This window comes from Bufo bufo, chromosome 1, assembly GCF_905171765.1.
Source record: "Bufo bufo chromosome 1, aBufBuf1.1, whole genome shotgun sequence".
Lineage (NCBI taxonomy): Eukaryota > Metazoa > Chordata > Amphibia > Anura > Bufonidae > Bufo > Bufo bufo.
Genome location: NC_053389.1, coordinates 719,772,520 through 719,792,663, shown reverse-complemented (window position 1 = coordinate 719,792,663; position 20,144 = coordinate 719,772,520). Strand labels below are relative to the sequence as shown.

The 20,144-nt window shown below is 43.8% G+C and overlaps 1 protein-coding gene across 1 annotated transcript in view; it reads right to left on the bottom strand.

Annotated features, from left to right (window-relative positions):
* The window catches only part of MAP2K5 (mitogen-activated protein kinase kinase 5), a 147,753-nt gene that overhangs the window by 115,919 nt on the left and 11,690 nt on the right, over positions 1 to 20,144 (bottom strand). The window contains exons 4-6 of the mRNA XM_040414314.1: positions 13,639 to 13,708; positions 5,317 to 5,357; positions 3,007 to 3,074 (exon numbers count right to left, since the gene is read on the bottom strand). Coding sequence (XP_040270248.1) covers positions 3,007 to 3,074; positions 5,317 to 5,357; positions 13,639 to 13,708 — 179 coding nt within the window. The remainder of the gene's footprint in view (positions 1 to 3,006; positions 3,075 to 5,316; positions 5,358 to 13,638; positions 13,709 to 20,144) is intronic.

Genomic DNA, 20,144 nt, shown 5'->3' with positions numbered 1-20,144 from the left:
CTGTTCCCGCTGTACCCAGCCCCCGTTGGTCTCTCCCTCCTGTCCACTCAGCTGCAGGTTGCTCACAACTTCAAGTATTTGGGAATCGTGGTTTCATCAAATATTGGGCACTACGTGAAAAATATAGATCCACTCCTGAACAGCAGGTCTGAAAAAATCAATGCGTGGTGCAAACTACGAATGTCTGAAATAGGTAGAAGTAACCTCCTGAAAATGATACTTATGCCGGAAAGTATGTATGTCCTACATAACTCCCGTTTGGATCCCACAACAGATTTTTATTAGAATACAAAGGTTGTTTAGAATCTTGATCTGATGCAAAAAACGGGCCAGGATCCAGTTGGATACTTTACAAAGAGGGAAAGATGCAGGGGGTCTCTATTCCTAATCCATGGGGTTGGGGGAGGACTCCTGGGGACAACGCATCTGCGTGGCTGATAGCCCACATTATAGTAAATGAATCCCCTATAGCCCTACTAGAGCATAGTGGTCTCTCTGACCAGTTGGCGGGATATCCTACACTTAATTTGATGAATAAGGTTTGGCATAAGTGTCGTGACTTGCTGTCCATACAGGGCTTCACTCGGGTCACCCCTCTATGGAGGAATCCTCAGTTGCCTGAAATGTTTCGCCTAGAGGGGTTCTCCCCTTGGGAACGGAAGGGTGTGGTGTTCTTGTATCAGCTGCAAAGAGATGGTGTGTTCAAATCATTCGAACAATTCAGGAATGAGTTCGCTCTTCCTCATACGGCCTTCAATCATTTTTTGCTATTAAGAAATGCATTCCAAGCTCAGGCAAGGTCTGTGTCGCTTACATGTACAGTAGTCTCATTGTTACAACAGATTCTCACATGCGGCTCCACGAGTGGATTAATATCATCCATATACAGGAACCTGTTCGTGAAATCTGTGAAGCATGACCCCTTGGTAGTCAAACAAAAATGGGAGGGGGAGGTTGGTTCTATGGAAAGCAGTACTGGCACTAACACCTCAGTTATCATGTCCCAATTACTTCTCGTTCATCGTGTATACCCGACTCCATCCTTTCCATTTAAGATCGGGGTTAGGAACGATGCTTCCTGCCCCAGATGTGGGGAGAGTCCTGCATCCCTGATGCACATGTTCTGGGAGTGTATGGAGCGTCGGAATTTCTGGACAGGCGTATTAACTTGTATTAAAGAGGCATATCACATTGTGGTCCGCCTGGTCCGAGGACGTGTGTATTGGGAATGTTGGACATTACAAACTGTAGCTCGAGCCTGTGGGGGCAGCGTCTGCTCTTACAGGCCAGGAAGTTGATTGCTAAATACTGGCTTAGACCCCAGCCCCCCTCCAGGGCGGAATTTTTGAACAGAATGGACGAGATCCTTCGCTTGGAAAAAGGAGTATATATTAAAAGGCAGTGGGTATCTTTAAGGACCACTGCGACACAACATGGCGTATGACTATCTGGGCTGTGTTAGGAGGAGTGGTTTCAGAGATACGTGCGGTTTTGGAGTATGCATATACGAGACCGGGACTGGGAAGGATAATTATAGTGGGTGGCCTGGAGTGGAGGAGTTGAGAGAATATGTTATCATTGAAAGGGCAGGGGTTAAGCTCATACTTAGGGTGTCGGCTATATCTTCCTCAGTGCCCTGATACATTATACCTATGTAAGTGATATGGTACCCGTCTCATCGCTGGGTGGGTGGGTGGGGGGGGGGGGGGGGGGTTTATTCAATAACATTCTGTCTGAATGTCTGATATCTTTCTGAATGTCCAATGGGATTGCATGTACTCATCCCCTTATCTTCTTTATGTTTTTTTTCTGTATATTGAAAACTTGTTAATAAAAAAAAAGAGCCAGAGGGAGCATGCTTGTGCACCCTATGGGCAGAGAGAAGAGCCTATCCAGGAAGAAGCAGGCTGCAGCGTGCATGGACGGACAGAGGAGCGGAGAAATAGCGGCCACGACAAGTTGTTGTAACATGGGCCCTCTGATGCAGAGGTGAATCTAACCTTGGTGCACAGGACCATGCTTTCCTACATTTTATTGGAAAATTTTCTTATAATGACTATCGTGACAAACATATATCTTTGTGTTTCTTATATTCATGCTCAGTGTTTCAAAGAGTTAGTGGCCAAATTACAGAGTGTTGGCCAAGAAGAGTGGAGGATTATGGGATTGTTAGGCTCTCTTGCCTTTATTTGAAAAGACTGCTACTCTGGTCACCAAATGGACTGGCTGGAGAGCAAAACTCATTCGATAACATTATCATTTAACCATCTGATTGGGCAAAGGAAATATAGGGTGTGTTTGCCCTGGAAAAGTTTTTTTTTTTATTCACCTGTAAATGTGTGGGGGATAGCTGGTGTATGTGGAGCCATGCTGTAACATCGAACCACAACTCCCTGGATAAAGGACTACAAGACCTGACTGCCAAGCTCCACTGGCAGTGGGGTCCCATAGAATAGGGTACTGTATCTGGTTTTGTATAGTCTGGGGATAGCCATCTGTATCAACCAACAGCGAAGAGAGTATAGGCCTAGTCAAGGAGTCTGTGAAAGGTGGTGTCCGGTATAATATGCCTTGACAACTAGAAATAAATGAATGCTTTTATTAGAAGCACTGATTTTTCTAAAAGTTTTTGGACCTAAATGACAAGCCTTTCCCCAGCTTTGTTGCTTTAAATAATACCTACAGACAATATGGACATCCCCTTTAAATGTTTTAGTTAGTCTGTTGACCTAATAGTTGTATGACAAATCTCCTGAGCCGTGAGTAATATAGGGTTAGGACCCTGATAAATGTACACATGTAATAGGTCGTGCTTCAGTCCCCTTATTAGCCATCCGTGGATTACTTCCATTATTTTCCATTCACTGCCTCAGCCGTTAAGTTGCTCCTAGACAGTTTAGAGAAACACACCGCGCTTACTGCATTTACTTGAACACAGCCCTGGGGTAATGCTTTTATAGGTGGGCCTGACTGACACCGAACAGCTATGTGCAAGAAGGCACTCACCTATTGCTGGGTAAACTGTCCGACACTGAGGGGCTGCAGTTGCTGGATGATCCCGTCCGGGTGTTCACCTGCAATTAGGGATAATAATGGGTTCCTTTCGTCTTCATGTTCGACAATAGCTTATTGTATGAAGAAAATTGGTTCATCAGAGCTACTGGCATGATGAAAACACACCATGTGCTTCAAGGGCTGCACCACCTCAATTTAATATATTTGCCCATATGACGGCTAGAGAAACCCTCGAAATTTACACAACACAATAACATAATTTGCAAATTAATGTTATTACTGTTAATGCTTGCTTACATTAATAAAACAGCATTTAATATATTGTTCTCCCCGCAACAATAAGCCTTGGTGATTTCAAAAATGAATCAAACTGTGATTAAAAATTTGCAATGCTTGCCGGGCTCTGCAGGATACCTGAAAATGTCTGCTTCAGAACACAGGGACGTGAAATCCCACATAGGGATCGTTTTCTAGGGATTGTCTGGATCCTCCTGCCACTGGGAATGGGGAAAATCTCGCTGATCTCCCAGGAAAAGGTAAAATAAAACAAAAATATAAAATTTCACATTGTATGCATTTTTGAAGGCTTATTTTTGTGGCCAGATGTTACTTTCAAGTGCAGTAGAAAACACACCTTTTGGTGGCTCTTTTTACCAGTGGTGTGTTTTATCTTTTATTTTGCAAAATGCAGCATGCTCAAAGTATCGCTTTTTTCCTGACATTTGTCACACAGGCTTATCTAAAGGAAAAACACAAACTGACCTATGTCAGGTGGTTCACACATAGGTTTTTAATAGCGTTTTTGTGCACCTTTGTGGTTGTAGTGTTTTGGTTTTTTTTTGTTTGTTTTTTTTTGTTTTTTACAGCAAAAACAAAACACACCAGTTCACCTAGCTGAAAGTTTATGGGAAATATTTTTTTTTAGGTCTTTTAGTTGTTTTTTTTCTAAATGTATCATGTTGAAGCTTTTGGTGTTTTTTCTGGCATTTTGACATCTCACACAGTTTAGAAAAACGCTGCTGAGAAATGCCATACAAACCACACGTTAAGACAAAATTGCAAGTTTTTATGGCTTTTTTTTTTTGGTGTCCAAAAAAAGGTCAGAGCTAAATTGTGTGTGAAGGGGCCATAAAGGTAGAACATTGACTTATAGGATAGCTGCCTTACATCTGGTGGCATTAGAGGCAGAGATGGTTAAGAGATTATTTGCATCCCTTTCCTCCCATATAACTCTTAAGAAACACATAGCAGTTTTTTGCAGTATGTTTCTTGGTGTTTTTACACTTTTTGGGGGGGGGGAATAAATGCTGTGACCACTGCAGAGATGTTCGTTTAAACTCAACAGGAAATCCTCTTCACTGTTTGCTTACAGTTTTGGATTCTGCGTGATCCTGTGTTTCAGGTTTTCATGTTTGTTTCTATACCAAATTACCATATAAAAAACAGATTAAATATAAACTCAACAGGGAAATATAAAACGCTCTGCAAACAGTAACTTTTTGGTGCATGTTTTTGGGCCCATGTTTTTTTTTTTTTAAGCAAATTATGTGTGTGTGTGTCCCCCCCCATAAAAAGCACATACAAATATGTGTATAAACAGAAAAAAATAAATAAAAATGCTTGTAAAAACACACAACCTTAATGGTGGTTTTTACAAACAAAAGTGCATTAAAAAAAACTTGTCTGAAGGAAGCCAAAATTAAAAATGAGACTAAAAACCACTCTAAAAAAGTGCTTCCTACATATAATTTTTTTTTTTTTTCATGCATTTTAAAGTGCCAGAAGAGAACACTGTGTGAACGAAGCCTACAGATGTGAATGCTAACATGTCAAGGCGAATTGTTTATTAAGCTTTTTGAGAATATTAATCAGATCTACAGTACTGGTAAAAGAGAAATGACACTATATGAAAAAACATATAAAGCTCATATAGACACATTGCAAATCTTTTTTATTTTTAATACATTATTTTTATAAAATAGCGCCACCATGAGTTTGATTTATCATAAAAAACCTGCAGGATATTTGTGCTTCGATTTCCACAACCTCTTCTTGTAGTGCTTTTACATATGCAGGAATTTAAGCAGACAGCCAAGGGGTTAATGCTACGTGAAACCGCACGGCGCAAGGTTCCGATCCGTCCTGTACTGTCAGCCACAGTTCCTGCTAGTCGATGTAAGTCCTGCTTGTCAGCAATGTTGAAGGTACAGATTTTTTTTATTTTTTTTTGACGTTTCAATAAGTGGAACACAGCATTTCAAATCCATCCAACTTTACTGAAACAATTATTGAAATTCCTACCTTGAGGCCATGTATGTTCCGCTTCCCGGGAGGCTTGCAGGCTGCAACAGTAATAGACTAAATTGTAGATCACATCGGGGCCATTTACAATCCCCCCCTCCGCCCCCCCCCTTCTTCCTTTGAAATGAATCGTTTAAAAAGAAATGAGAGTGACACCAAAATTAGCAGCGAGGAATGATTGAAGAGAGGCTCTCAGAGCAGAGAGAGAAGTCCCAGAAGACTGGATCCTTTCTGTGAAATCACACACCCTCCTGGCACCGTCTCATCTAAATTCTAATTTCTGCTTAAAAGACATAATAAAATAACACACACACACACACACACACACACAGAGTAAGCTAAAACTGATTGTACGCTGCCCCTAATTCCACATTCTGGAGCAGGTGCTGCGATACTGGGAATTCCTTGCAATAGGACTATTCATATTAATATCCAGGATGCTCTCCACGTGCTGCCTGTCGGCACAGGTCGTCTTATTAAATGCTCCTAAGATCTATCTTGGAAAGGGCCAGCCTGGGCGCATTTCAGGCCGCGGACAGGAGGCCGGCATATTGCAGACATATTGGAATTGTGACACGCGGGTCTCATGCAGTTATAAATAATAGTGATCCCCCCCCCCCCCCAGACGGAAACTGCTCGGTAGATATATCTCCACCTCCATACGAAATCTTGGATTAAACCTAAATAGGTAGGTTCAAGCCAACAAAGCCCCATTTCCAGGTCAAACAATAATCCCCAGTAAATATGAGCCTTCTGATGTCCGTCCACAAGAGGCAGGAAGAGCTGGCTGACAACCACTGGTGATCACCCATCCTTCCTGGAAACAGATTTAACTTAGAAATAGCTAAATGGAATTTGTAACACTTGTGTGCTCCCTTTATTCTTAAAGGGGTTGTCCGACTTATTTCAAAAAGTTCCCTAAAGCTCCTAAATGTGTTAAAATAATAAGGAGGTTGGTAATCCTCTGCTCGGTTCTTTTCCACCAAGATTCATTGCAATATGGCGCTATATATACACCCCATGTGACTGATGCAGTCAATTGCTGGCCTCAGCGGTATACAGCGTGAGAAAGCGGAGGCCAGTGATTGGCTGCAGCAGTCACACGGGTATATGTCACTGCTGCAGCTATGTAAACACAGTTGGCGAGAGATTAAGTGGCGAGTATACAATCTTTTTTTTATTTTACCATATTTGATATAAGTCGGACAACCCCTTTAAGACTGGCGATGGTGCCCAGAAGCAAAGGTTATTGCTTCAACCGCTAAAAAGACCTTTAAAATGGAATTTCTCCATCAACGTTTCTACCTAAACCCTGATCTGTAAGGGTTAATTCCCCCCTTTAATTCCTAAAATAACACACCATAGCACAGAATTTACTGCACTGCTGGCCGACTTAGCTCAGATGTTTGCTGGAAGCCGACCAGCTTCAGTCTATGAGCCTCTTGGTAATAACACAAAGAAAGAATATATACTATTGATTTTTATACCCTTTGGGACAGATCATAAAGTCTAGATACTACATCTTTTCTATAAAGATACCGAGGCTTTAACAAAACCTTTACATATTTCCATTTTTCACACACTGTAAAAGGCACAACCAATTTGGAGAACATTTAGCTGCAATACGATGTTGGTTTGAGAGTCTTAAAGGGATATTCTGGTTCTAGAAAGTTATTCTATCCACAGGATAGGGGATAACTATTAGATTGGTGGAAGTCCAACTGCCCGGACCCCACCAATCATGAGAACGGGGACCCTGTACCTCGTGGAGCCCTCCCCCCGAAATGAACTGAGCGGCTGGTTGGGCGTTCTAAGGGAGTTTCAGAGTTTGTCGAGCAATGTGCTAGGGGAAGCCCATAGAAATGGAGAGGCTGCGCACATGCCCGGACAGAAACTATATTCATTTCGGAGGGCTCCACGGGGTATGGGGTCTCTGTTCCCGTGATTACCGGTGGTAGGACCCCCACTGAGCTAATAGTTTCCTACTATCCTGTGGATAGAGGATACTGTTACACTAACATAATACTCCTTTAAATGAGTTATCCAGTTTCAACCATCAATTTTGTTACATGAACCGCCAAGGATAAGCAGATCACAGACTAACACCCCCCCCCACGGTCAGTTGTGATCTGTAAGAGAAGCTGCGAGATAGCGTTCAACTCTCTCACAGCGCCACCTCAGGGGAAACAAAGTATTACAGAATGCACACAGACATACAGCGCACAGGGCTCTCTAGAGTTAAAGACGCACGTTGCCCTCCACCTGATAGATGAGGGGCCATTAACGAGGCACATCCTCTATTAACAGAGGACTCTCTAACACGGTATCTTAAATGGAATTTCAAGATCAGATAATCCTTTAAGACGTTTTCTTCCTAAAGAAAATAAAATTACCCAACAAGGGGAAAACTGGAAAAGCCATGCAGGAACCCAACGGCTGCCGTGATACTAAATCAGAGTATCTGTCTATAACTAGGTATATATCCTACTTAGGAGACCAGAAAAGCTGGACAACAACCCCTTTCACGACCTCCTTCATGGCAACCACCATGGTAACTGAGCAACAACTCAACAGAACATTAAAGGGAACCTGTCACATTGCACATGATGTCTGATCTGCATGTTATATATAGTGTTTTGGTAAAAGATTCAGTAAAACTTGTATTTCATTCATTTATATTCCTGCTCATTCTTGGCTTTGAAGTCCAGGAGGCGATCCTATCAGTGATTGACAGCTATCTGTGTATGCACAGTCATAGAGGGAAGTCTGTCAATCACTGATAGGACCGCCTCCTGGACTTCAAAGCCCAGAATTGGCAGGAATTTAAGTTTTACTGAATCTTTTCCCACAAAACTATATATCAATCTGCTCATCCCCTCTTTCTCTATAACATGCTGCCTGTAGCTACTTTTGCATTTTCATGGTGACAGGTTCTCTTTAAGCAACCTGACAGAAGAGGACAACTTAGGGTATGTTTCCACATAGTGGATATGCTTCAGATTTCCACAGAAGAATTGAATGCATAAAATCTGCATCATATGATAGTAGCAACAAAGTCAATGAGATTTTACCAAATTTCATCCATGTGCAACAGAAATACATCTGTGGTGTGGATGTTAAATCCTTACCATATCAATTAAAGAGGCTGGCTGACTTAAGAGCTAACAATCCCAGTGGTCGTAACCTGTGGCCAATGAAAAAAACAAAAAACATCTGTCCACAGTCCTGTCATTCCAGCGCCGCAGCCCATTCCCGACCGGAAGTGGCTTGGTCCAGTGACCACTCCGGCCAATCACTGGCTTAAGTCATCACATGCTAGAATGGCCAGTGATTGGCCACAGCGGTCAGGGGACAAAGCCACTTTTGGTCCGGTGGGACCGAAGACAAGTTTATTTTTTTTGGACTGCGGGTTATAACGACTGGGGGAGTCGGCCCCTAGGCTGCATAACCCCTTTAAAGGGCTTCAATGGCCTTTCAGCCTGATCCCTACCCACTAGGTTATTGCTCTTTAGGTTCCCTGCTGCCATTGACGTGCTCCGGTCCCCTAGTGAGAGCGGTGACATGTCCCCCATGCATCAGGGATGTGACCCTGTCACTGGTTGCAGTGGCACACATCATCCCCATCAAACTGAATGCTGACACGAGGAACTGAAGGATGAGAAACCCAGCGGCGGGGAGCAGGTAAGCGGCTTCCCTCCGTAGGTTCAGCGAACCCCTTTAATGCTGTGATTTTCGTTGCAGTTTTCACCCTTTTCAATTCATAGAGTAAAATCTGCGCTAGATCCGCAGCTTCGCTCCGACTTTGCTGCAGATTTTTTTCTGGTGAATTTATAGCCCGTGTGAACATACTCTCATACTTCCCTGATGCTTTTTATACTTAGGGAGGAAAACGTTCTTTATTTGGGAGGTATGATCCAGAAGCTGAGGATCGGGCTGCAGTTCTGCGTTTCCACCACACGCTCTGCCTGTCAATACTACATGACAAATAAAGATGATTATTATGAATAGAAACACGCTCACAGGTCTAGGCTCACACAGCGCAGGCTGCTCTCTTTCCACGTCCCCTGCACGCCACAAATTGTTGTTAAAGTCACTGTCAATTTTGATTGATTGTCTTGAAGTAAAGAATTACATTTTTTGCCCCCTGCTCTGTCTCGGTGGAATGCATATTTAACCCCTGCTGTGTCAGCGGAGAGTGTGCTGTGCCCCAGCTATTAACAATCGTCACGCACTCTATAATTACTGCACACATCAATAAGCCTTTGTGCAACGCAGCAAGATGTGAAGAAATGTGGGAGCGCGGGCGGCCTGCAGCAGGGAACAGGTGCACCGCTTCCCACTTTTGTGCAGCAGAATGCGCGTGTGAACGTTTGTCAGGCGTGATGCTGGTGTAAATGCAAATGCACTTTGTGAATAAGCAAGAAGAGTGATCTGAAAAGGCTTGAGGAGGGGCACGCCCTGCCAACTACGAAAATTAAAGCACTGGCCAATTCCAACATCTTTGTCAAGAATTAGTATTAGTCGCCTGTTCCAAATGCATGGTAGGAATAGGAAAATGATACAAAGTACATCAGCAAAATTTCCCATTGCTTTTATAGAGGTGCACCTATCCATAGAGGGCTTCACCAACGTACACAACATGATGGCACAGCAGAGGGCATCAGAGACAGCACCCTTAACGTTCCTTAAGTACCGTATGTTAGCTATAGCCTTTCATGACACAGTTACACTTAAAGTGGCATCTACATAAGGTAGAAAGTATTCTGCAGACTACAGATGTTGATGACCTTTCCTCTGGATAAGTCATCAGTATCAGATCGGTAGGGGTCCGACACCCAGCACCCCTGCAGCGTCAGAATAGGACAGTATATGGAGCTGGAGGCATATGCCGAGTAGTGGCAGTGCCAGGGTACTGCAGCTCAGCTCCCTTTAAGGTTAATGGGAGCTGAGTTTAAGTACGCCGGAGTCGGAAACTATAGCGTATGGAGTCTACTGATTCCAATCTGTACACTGTTAGTGTCCGGCGCCACGATAGCCAGAAACAGATGATCCTAGGGGTGTTTAGTGTCGGACCCCCACCAATCTGATACTGATGACCTATCCTGAGGAATGGTCATTAAAATCTGTAGCATACAGAACCCCTTTAAACCTGTTGACAGCGCCAAATGGACAGTCCGGAAAAACAGGATTCAGCCCCCCCCCCTCCCTCGAGTGTTTGTCGGGAAAACCTCCAGTATAAAAATCGATGTATACACAGCATATATGCCCCCATTTACCCAGCGGAGGCCAAAATAGTGACCTTTTGGACCCTGCCAAGCCAATATAAGTCAGTACCCTTTTTGGTGTATTACAGCGGCAGACAATGCCATTTCATACAGACAATGCCATTTCATACAGAGATGCAAAAAATAAATAAGTAACCGTGCAGTATAGGGTTACTTGCCAATGTGCTCCAATTGTAAATGTATGCTACTATATGCCTATTCAGTGGCATTTGTTGGCGCTACACTTTGGGAAATCCTGACAACTCACACCTCCAGTGGATCAGTATGATAAGAGCCATAGGGGTGCATTATGAGTGTTTTGTGCTCCAACTAACCCAAATTTCTAGAGAGCTGCTGATAAACAGGGCTCCCCTGCAGCAGAACGGTTCAGCTGTCCAGATCGGGACTGTGGAAGCCATATACAGCTCCCCAAAACCTCTGGGAACAGCAGTCATATTTCTATCAGAGGTTCACTGGTGGACACTGCTGCACTGCGTTCCAATCTAACCACGGCTAAAACCTGCAAGGAGTTTGTATGTTCTCCATGGGTTTGCATGGATTTCTTACAACACTCCAAAAAGATACCAATAGGTTAAATGGCTTTCTATGAATCTGGACCTGGTGTGTGCGAGCCCCATTGGTCTGATGTTAATGATGACAATCTCTCTCCCGTGCTGTGGAATATGTTGGCGCTATATAAGAAACACGAATAAATATAACCATTATTGAGGGATAAACCTGCATAATGAGATTTCACCAGATACCCCTGAACATGATCCCCATTTTCCTGGATCACAGTGCAAGTAGAAAAGCCCTCTGATCAGAAGCGGTCAATGATGGCCACCAAAAATGGGAAGAGGCTCCTGCCAATGTATTCACCACCACGGAAAATTGTCACCCCTTGTCAGCTCTCCCAGGCTCCAGAATGGCAACCCCAGCAAATTATGATGTGATAGGTGGCTTGTAAAAACGGCCTGAGAAAACGAAGAGACCATCCCTGAGCTGAAACCATGACCAGACCAGAGATCAACCTAAAGGCATCACCTGCCTAAGTCCTGGAAGATGAGAATATGAAGTCCCTTGAAGACTGCATAGTTTCCTTCCTTCCGTCACCAAGTCTCCTACGAGAAATGATCTGGAAAAAATGATCTAGATGTTGTTTCAAGGCTGAGTGCATCAGTTTCATTGATGATCTGTCACACTTTGTGATGGCTGAGGACGACTGAACGGCCCTTAAGGCTCCCTATATGCAGCGAATCAGTTAGTCACTATCCATCATGTGTGATCAGCCAGTAACGTCCAATCATAAAGAGGGCATCAAGAGGTTAAACCTCATCTTGAATCTGAATTCCTAACACAAAGGATGCATAAATAACCTCTCCACCACCATAGACGCCCGGAATAAAGGGTAGCATTCGATACACGGTAATGTATTCTCCAATTTATTTAACGACTGAATATTGCAACTCTGACAACATATTCAAAAGAGACCGACAACGAGAAGAGGTAACTTTCCAAACCAGAGGCGTAGTATGTAACATTACATGCACATACAAGGCTGCAAAAAACGGAAACAGATTCCAGGAAGGGAAGAATTAAAGGGGTTTCCCTTGCACCACCCCCCAAAAAAAATTAAAAATTGGGGATGGCTGGGTATAGTGTGCGAGTACAAAAAAAATCTTATGAAGTCTTGTGTGTCTCTGTGCCCGCTAATTTTGGTTCCAGCCTGCTTGGACGTGTGACATGCTGATTCTAGGCAGTGGTGATGTGCGGGGACCCGAAGCGGCAGGAACCAGTGCGACTAGAGCAGGCGAGTCCTGTTTTTTTTTTTCCACTCACACACCACCATACCCAGCCACCCCCAATTTCTTTTAAAGGACAACCCATTAAGCTTTTCTTCTCTTTAGGATCCGTATCATATGCATTTTTGCTGATCTTATTTTCAGCAATTGAATGATCTGGAGATCCATAGACGGGGCAGATTCAGACTGATCGGTCATTTTTTGCATTGGCATTTTGAGAGTAATGAGATTTAAATAGAGCTTCATATCCTGTTTGTTTCTGCCCTTTACAAGGCAAGGTCCATACGTGGCACGTTGCTATGGGCAACTGCTCCACTTTTCCATTGCGCCAGTTTAAAAAAATGTCTCCAAAATGTGTCACTAGAGAAGTTCATGCAAATGACAAAAACTGCCAAGAAAAAAAAAAAAAAGGTTCTAACTGAGTCTGTCACCTGCAAAATTGGTTTCAAACTAAGCACAGCCATGCCTTTCTTGTAGAAATCCAGTCCTCTAGTCCTGAGAAATACTTCCTTTTACTTTTCCACAAATAAGGCTTTCAGTGCACAGTGGGCGGGACTGCTGTTAGGTGCACCATGGGGCCTAGCTCCTCCCCCTCTTATTTGACTGAGGCAGTGGCTGAGGTTTTAGGGGAACCAGTTGCACCGAACAGAGTGGCTCTGCCCATGGTGCATTGAAAAACGTACACGCATTAAAAAATAAAAATAAACATCTCTCAGAATTAGAGGATTCTGGAGGTGACAAACTCCCTTTGAAGCAGATCTGTAAGGGTAGCATAGTATAGGGAGAGTTCCACTCTCTTTTTAGAAAAAAAAAAAAACATCACAAAAATATTTTAAAAAGGTGCAATCTAATAGGAATGAGTATACATGGGGCACAGAACAGTCTCCCCACCATCCCCGCATTCACAGTAGCCAGTCAATCACTATGAGGAGGGTGCCGAGCTATGTGTTACCGCCCCATACACATTGGTGTATTGTTGGCCAAACCAGCCGCTATCACATTAGTACAAGAAAAGGTGGCAAATCCCCACCCAAGGCGCACAGACAGGGCATACATTTTAGTCTTCAACTGCATGATGTAAGCAGTATGCTACTGAAATGCTGCGTGTGAACATACCCCAATTTTTTTTTACCTGTGCGTCATAAAAATTAATATATCACCAAAAGAACTTAATGTAAGCATTGGTGTGCATGCGGAGTAAGTAGCAGAGGTTCTAGAGAAGGGCAGCTACATGCATGGCATAAGAGAATGCTTACCACGTGGGTAGATTTGCAGAGGCTCAATCAAAAGGCTGCCACCCTGCTGCTCCAGGACCATGTTGCAGTACTGCAAGGAAAAATGTATATTAATATAAACAACTAAGTCCTCAAAAATCAGGCTGTAAACTCAACCACAAGAGTCCGGCATAAAAACGTGTGATGTGGTGAACAGCCACCAATCTTCACTTGACAAGTTGTCATGGGCGCCTGTACTCACCGTTCTTGTCATACTTACCACCGCCCCCAAGGCGTCTTCATACTGTCTGCAATGTCAGTCAACACAACCAGTCACTTTGCAGGACAGGTGGCATAATAGTAATTGGGGACCTTCCGGTTCTCAATAATGTTGGATAAAAGAGGATATCCTGTGAAATACGTGTCACTTTTCCACAGGATAGGTGACAAATGTATGATCACTGGGGGCCCCCATTCAGGAGAAGTTGGAAAGAGCGGTGGTCACACACATGTAGCCTGCTACTCCATTCACTGTCAACGGGACTGACTGGGGAAGCCAATCGCTGTCTTGATCTGTCTTTGTGCCTTAGACTTTTATTGGAGCTGCACCACTCCATTCAAGGTGCTTCTGAATGGGACGCGTAGGACTGCTCTTCTAGTGATCATACATTAATCACCTTCCTTGTGGATAGGAGAAAAATGTTTTTCTTTGGATAACCCCTTTAAAGAAATGTTACTGTATCGATATTTATAGCACAAAACAAGGCTAGCAATCAGCTAGGCTGGTATATATCTGCATGATCACTCAAGAAACTTGTGATTGATAAATGTAGACCTCGAGCTCAAGAACAGTCCACAATACCAGTGAACAAGTCTATAGAAAACTTCCAGTCATAAAATTTGGGCAAGTATTAGGCTATAATTTTCATTCCTTCATCCAGGTTCAGACCGCTTGATAATCAGTTTGTAACCTGCTTCTAGTTTGAGACTTTTCTCATGTGGACATGTACCTCCGAGTAATACATTCTGAATGTGATGTCCGTGTGTCCATGAAGCTGCTATCTTCACTAGCTGTAATGTATCAGCACAGCTTCGTTCCAGGACTAATTTGCCTTTCTACATAAGGGATCTCTTCTCTCTTCTAACAGACACTGATGCTAAGGATTGTGTGATTTTTCCCTTCAATCCCTCTACAAAAGTCTACCATGGGTTCTCTCCTCTCTCTGTACAAAGCCTGGATGATCCCTCTCTCCCTGCTGACTGCTGCATACGTGCAGTCCTCCCCATCTATACTTTGCTCTTCCTTAAGACTTGAGTGTTTTTCTCCCTCTCCACACTCTGATCTTCCATGTACAATGTCCTTGATGCTATTTCTAATACTGAGAGGAGGAGCAGAGAAAGTTATCACAACCAGTAGCAGTGTGATGGCAGATTCCTGTCTGAAGCAGCAAAACAGCCAGATATGTAGAGAAGTGGAAAAGACTCTACAACAGAAAAAGGGTAGCATCTTTTTTAAAGATGCTCAATCTCGCAATTAGGGTGCAAATGAACAATAGAATAAAGTTAAAGCAAAAGTCTCCACTTTATGTCTTTATACAAAAGAAAATGTGGGTACATTTCAGAACTGTTTATATACAGTGCCTACATACTGTACTTCACACACAAATATATTTACAGGTATACACACACAGTGGAGTCACATTATTATGACCACCAGGTACTATCCAGAGTAACTGCCTTGTGCAGCATGGACAGCAGGTAGAGGAGCTGAGAGTGAGTCAGTAAGGTGCTGGTAGGCAGTGATGGTCAGTTCGCAGTGTTCGCCTGCGAATACATGTGGGCTGCCATCTTGACTCACAAGTCCGGCGATGCACAGGTAGGCCCTTACCTGTGCCGGTCACCGGGAGCAGGCAGTTCTGAGAACAGCCGCCGGGGGCCTTCATCGGGCTGTTCTCAGAACTGCCTGCTCCCGGTGACCGCATTTGATTTCAGACCGACTCCCGGCACAGGTAAGGGCTTACCTGTGCATCGCCGGACTTGTGAGTCAAGATGGCAGCCCGCATGTGTTCGCAGGCGAACACTGCGAACTGACGATCACTGCTGGTAGGTTGTCACGTATCTGGATCCATGCTGACTGCAGTGCGTCCCACAGCTGCTGGAGGGTGCCCGGGGAAGGATCCATAGAGCAAACACAAACATCAAGGTGGTCCCACAGATGCTCAGTTGGGTTCAAGTCTGGGGAATTAGGGGGCCAGGGAAGTACTTGGAAGTCTTGGTCATGCTCTTCCAACCAATGTCTGACATTTCTAGCCATGTGACATGTTGCATTGTCTTGATGGAAGATCCCATCCTCCCCAGGGAAGACAGTCAGCATGTATGAGTGTACATGATCTTCAAGGATGGTTTTACACTCAAATTGGTTCCATATGGATAGTGGGCCCAGAGAATACCATGAAAACATTCCCCAGACCATAACGCTGCCACCACCAGCTTGTGTTCTTCCAGCAATGGTTGCAGGGAGTTTCTTCTCTGACGTTTTTCTTTCCTGACACGCCAACGTCCATCCGTTTGATGAAGCAAAAAACGTGACTCAGAGAAGGCAACCCTTTGCCAATTAGTTGGAGGTCCAATTCCAATACTGCTGATGCAACTTCATTAGCAGAGGTGCAGTTTGCAGCCCCTTATGCAGTAAGGTTCACTGTACTGTTGTTCTAGACACATGTCTGGTAGCCCCCTGGTTCATTTGGGGGATGAGCTGCTCCACTGTAGCGTGTCAGTCCCCCTTGCACACCTTCCTAGCCGACGTTCACCTCTCACATCAATGGCGCGTAGTGCTCCGCAGTGTCCACGTCGCTTACTCACACTGGTGCCACTTGTCCTCGCATGATACACTTTCACAACATGAGCACAAGAACAGTTCACAAACTGCGCAGTTTCAGAAATCATCCCTTCTTGCAACTCTGCTAAATCGCCCCTTTTACCCATGACAGCAATGAGGAATATGAGTGCAGACAGCCTATCACACTCCTTATATACCCACCAATCCAGCTTAACACACGTGACTTCCTTCACTTCATGAGCTACGCGCTGCTGATATTGAAAGTAAGACATGGTCATAATAATGTGACTCAACTGTGTATACATACAGTACTGTATAAGAGGATTAGGCAGGTGTGGAAAGTGTTTAAATGGTATCTGTCAGCAGATTTGTAATGACAACGCCCCCATTGCTCCTAGAGACTCATCTGCATTTATTAAAACATTTTTCTCAGCAATGCGGGCACATATGAACATGGGACCAACACAGATGCCTTCAGCTGCCAAGCGCACAGATCAGCCAGTGTCATAGGTACAAATCTGCTGACACATGCCCTATAAAAGTAAAAATGCTTTAAAAAAAATAGAAGAGGCAGAGTTAGTGTAGAGGTTTATTTTTTTACCAATGAACAGATACTTATCCATCATGCAATAACATCAGGTAGGCTTTGGATTAGCTCCTAATTTATTCTACAGCAGAACAACAACCTCCAACATCCAGCCAATGTCATTAAGAACTATCTTAAGCGTAAAGAAGAACAAGAAGTCCTGGAAGTGATGATGAGGCCTCCACAGAGACCTGATCTCAACATCATCGTGTCTGTTTGGGATTTCATGAAGAGACAGAAGGATTAGAGCAAGCCTACATCTACAGAAGATCTGTGGTTAGCTCTCCAAAATGTTTGGAACAACCTCCCTGACAAGTTCCTTCAAAAACTGTAAGTGTTCCTAGAAGAACTGATGCTGTTCTGAAGGCAAAGGGTGCTCACAGCCAATATTGATATGTTTGAGATTTCTCTTGTGATCATTCACTTTGCATTTTGTTAATTGGTAGAAAGAAATTATTAACACTTAAAATTTTGAAAGCGTTCTTACTTTGCAGCGTTTCTCCACATCTGTCTAACAGTACTGTACATATATTTTTTTTTTACAGAGCCCTCCTCCAATGCTGGTAGAATTTTATGCAAAAGAGAAAAAATTTACAGCATCAATATTTCTATTAAACCTTATAAAGCTGCTAAGCGAGTCATTCATGCAGAATTTTATAAGACAAATTGCTCCTGTATCTTCAGAGCATGAATTGAGAAGGGTAAATGCAGAAGTGAATTCCTATATTAGCACAGCTAACTAGACCATTATTTAAGACCCTACATAAACTTGCCAATGAGGTTTAATTTCAAATGTCACAGCGACTATATTACTCACTCCACCACTAGCTCCTCATTCTTATAGTAATTATCTTGAATACACAACTGACCTACATTTATGTGGATAATGATATTTATCAGCGAACCAATGAAGCTATGGGAAATGTTCTACTGTGGATCCATAGAATAGAATGGCGGCTGGACTACGGGTCTCCATTCCAGCACCTTCACCTCCATTGAATTATATGAAGCAACTCAAAAAAATGGATGCAGAATGACCCCCTCCAAGCCACTATACTCAACAGTAGGATGGCATATCTAGACAGGAAAGGACTAAACGCCAATCCTATTTGTCAAAAGTAGTCTGGCAACTAAAACTTTAGACGCCAGTTCAAAATAACCCAAAAAGTTAGGCGCCATTTTCAATTTCTGTCTCCAGAGTCCATATAGTATGAAATGTATCCAATGAAAGTTTAGTGGAGCACTCAGTAACTCTCTTGGTAACGCTCTGTTCCCACCAGCATTATGGCTTCGGTTTATAATGGGATCCACAATGCTGTGATAGATCCGTCACACACCAACAAGGCCTGACAGACCGTTATGATTTATTATGGGGTCTGTCAGGTTCAATCATGGTCAAGTCTCTATTTCCGACAAACGTGATGGAGCCTCCAACACAGATGTAAATTCATCCTTAAAGGGGTTTTCCAAGATGTTAATACTGATAAATTATCCTCTGGATAGGTCATCGGTAACTGATCGTGGGGGTCCAACACTCGGGACCCCTGCAGTTAAGCTGTTCGAGAAGGCAGTGCCGAGGCCTTCTCGCTGCTTTCCCTAGGCTGATGACACGTTCATCGGTCACCTAGCCTAGACATAGAAATGAATGGGGCTGAGCACAGCCGCTATACAACGTACAGCATTTTGCTTGGTAAGCACGGAGAAGGCCGCGGCACTCACAGGAGCCCCTGTGCCTTCTCATAACAGCTGATCGGCAGGGGCCCTGGGTGTCGGACCCCCACCAGATACTGATGATGACCTATCCTGAGGATAGCTTATTATCAGTATTAACATCTCAGAAAACCCTTTTAAAAGGCATATTCCAATTAGGACATTTATGACATATCAATAGGATATGCAATAAATATGTGATAGTTGTGGACCCCAGAGGTGGGAACAAGACCTGTCTAAAGTACAGGGCAACAAAGTGGACAGAGAGCAAGCATGGGGCTTCTGAAAAGGCTCAGAAGTGAACGGAGAGGACTCTGCACATGCGTATCATGGTCTCCATTCACAGCGATGCCCCGTCCTTGAGATGGGGACCCTCAGACTTTATGGCATATCCTTTATGCTGAGATGTGACAACCCCTTTAAACTGCCAACTTCCTTTCACCAGTTCATCAAGATATGCATTTATTTCAAGAACACAAAAGGTAAACCATGCGGCCCACAACCAACCGGGTGTCTTCATAATGTCTTATCTTAGTTTACAGAATGTGCGGATACACTTGACAAGTAGACTCAACTTAGTGCAATCCCACCGGAATGAGAAGACTAAGCAGCTGACAGCCTGGAGGGGGTTAACCACCAATGAGGCGTAACTTTAAGTACTGCATAAAAAAAGCTGAGAAATTGATAGTTCATTTATCCGCCACCATACCTAATGCACAAGTCATTAAGAGAGATTATTCCTAATGTGCTGTTCACATTAAAAAACATCAAGCGAGACCCTAACCCTCCAAGTCATAAGAGATCATTTGTGTCTCCAGGACCTGACAGGGAGCTGGGAGACAGGCGGCTAGGGATGACTACACGGCCACGCAGGTAAAGGGTAGACTAAGAAGTGCAGCAGCCGAAGAAGAGAGCAGACTGCAGAGTAACACACTGTATTCGGCAAAAGTCGGATGGAGTCAACCTACTGCAACTGGGGAGGTCTTAACAAGTGCACAGCAGGATTGACTACACGTAGATGAAGCGGGATATCATCGGCGTGAAGAAAGGATCAGTTATGCTGAAACTCCATCGTTCAAGAGGCCATCAGAGAAGATCATGGTCAATCCAGCTGAAAATGGCAGTTTCAGACAACAGTTGTCTTATTGGTACAACCAGCCGGCCCTATTCACTTGAGAGTGGACGAGCTTCAGGTGTCTGCACAGCGGGTGGCCGGGGTGCCACTGTGTAGGGATAAGCAATGAATGAGACACAGAGCTACTCAGCTCAATCTCAGGACTGGTAGGTGTCCTAGAGTTCAGACTGATCGTAGTGATATGCCATCACTTTCTAAGATGGGAATATTCCTTTAAATGGGCTCTCCAGGAAAACTGATTTTTTTAGCAAGTGCCAACAGCCTCATACTTATCCGCT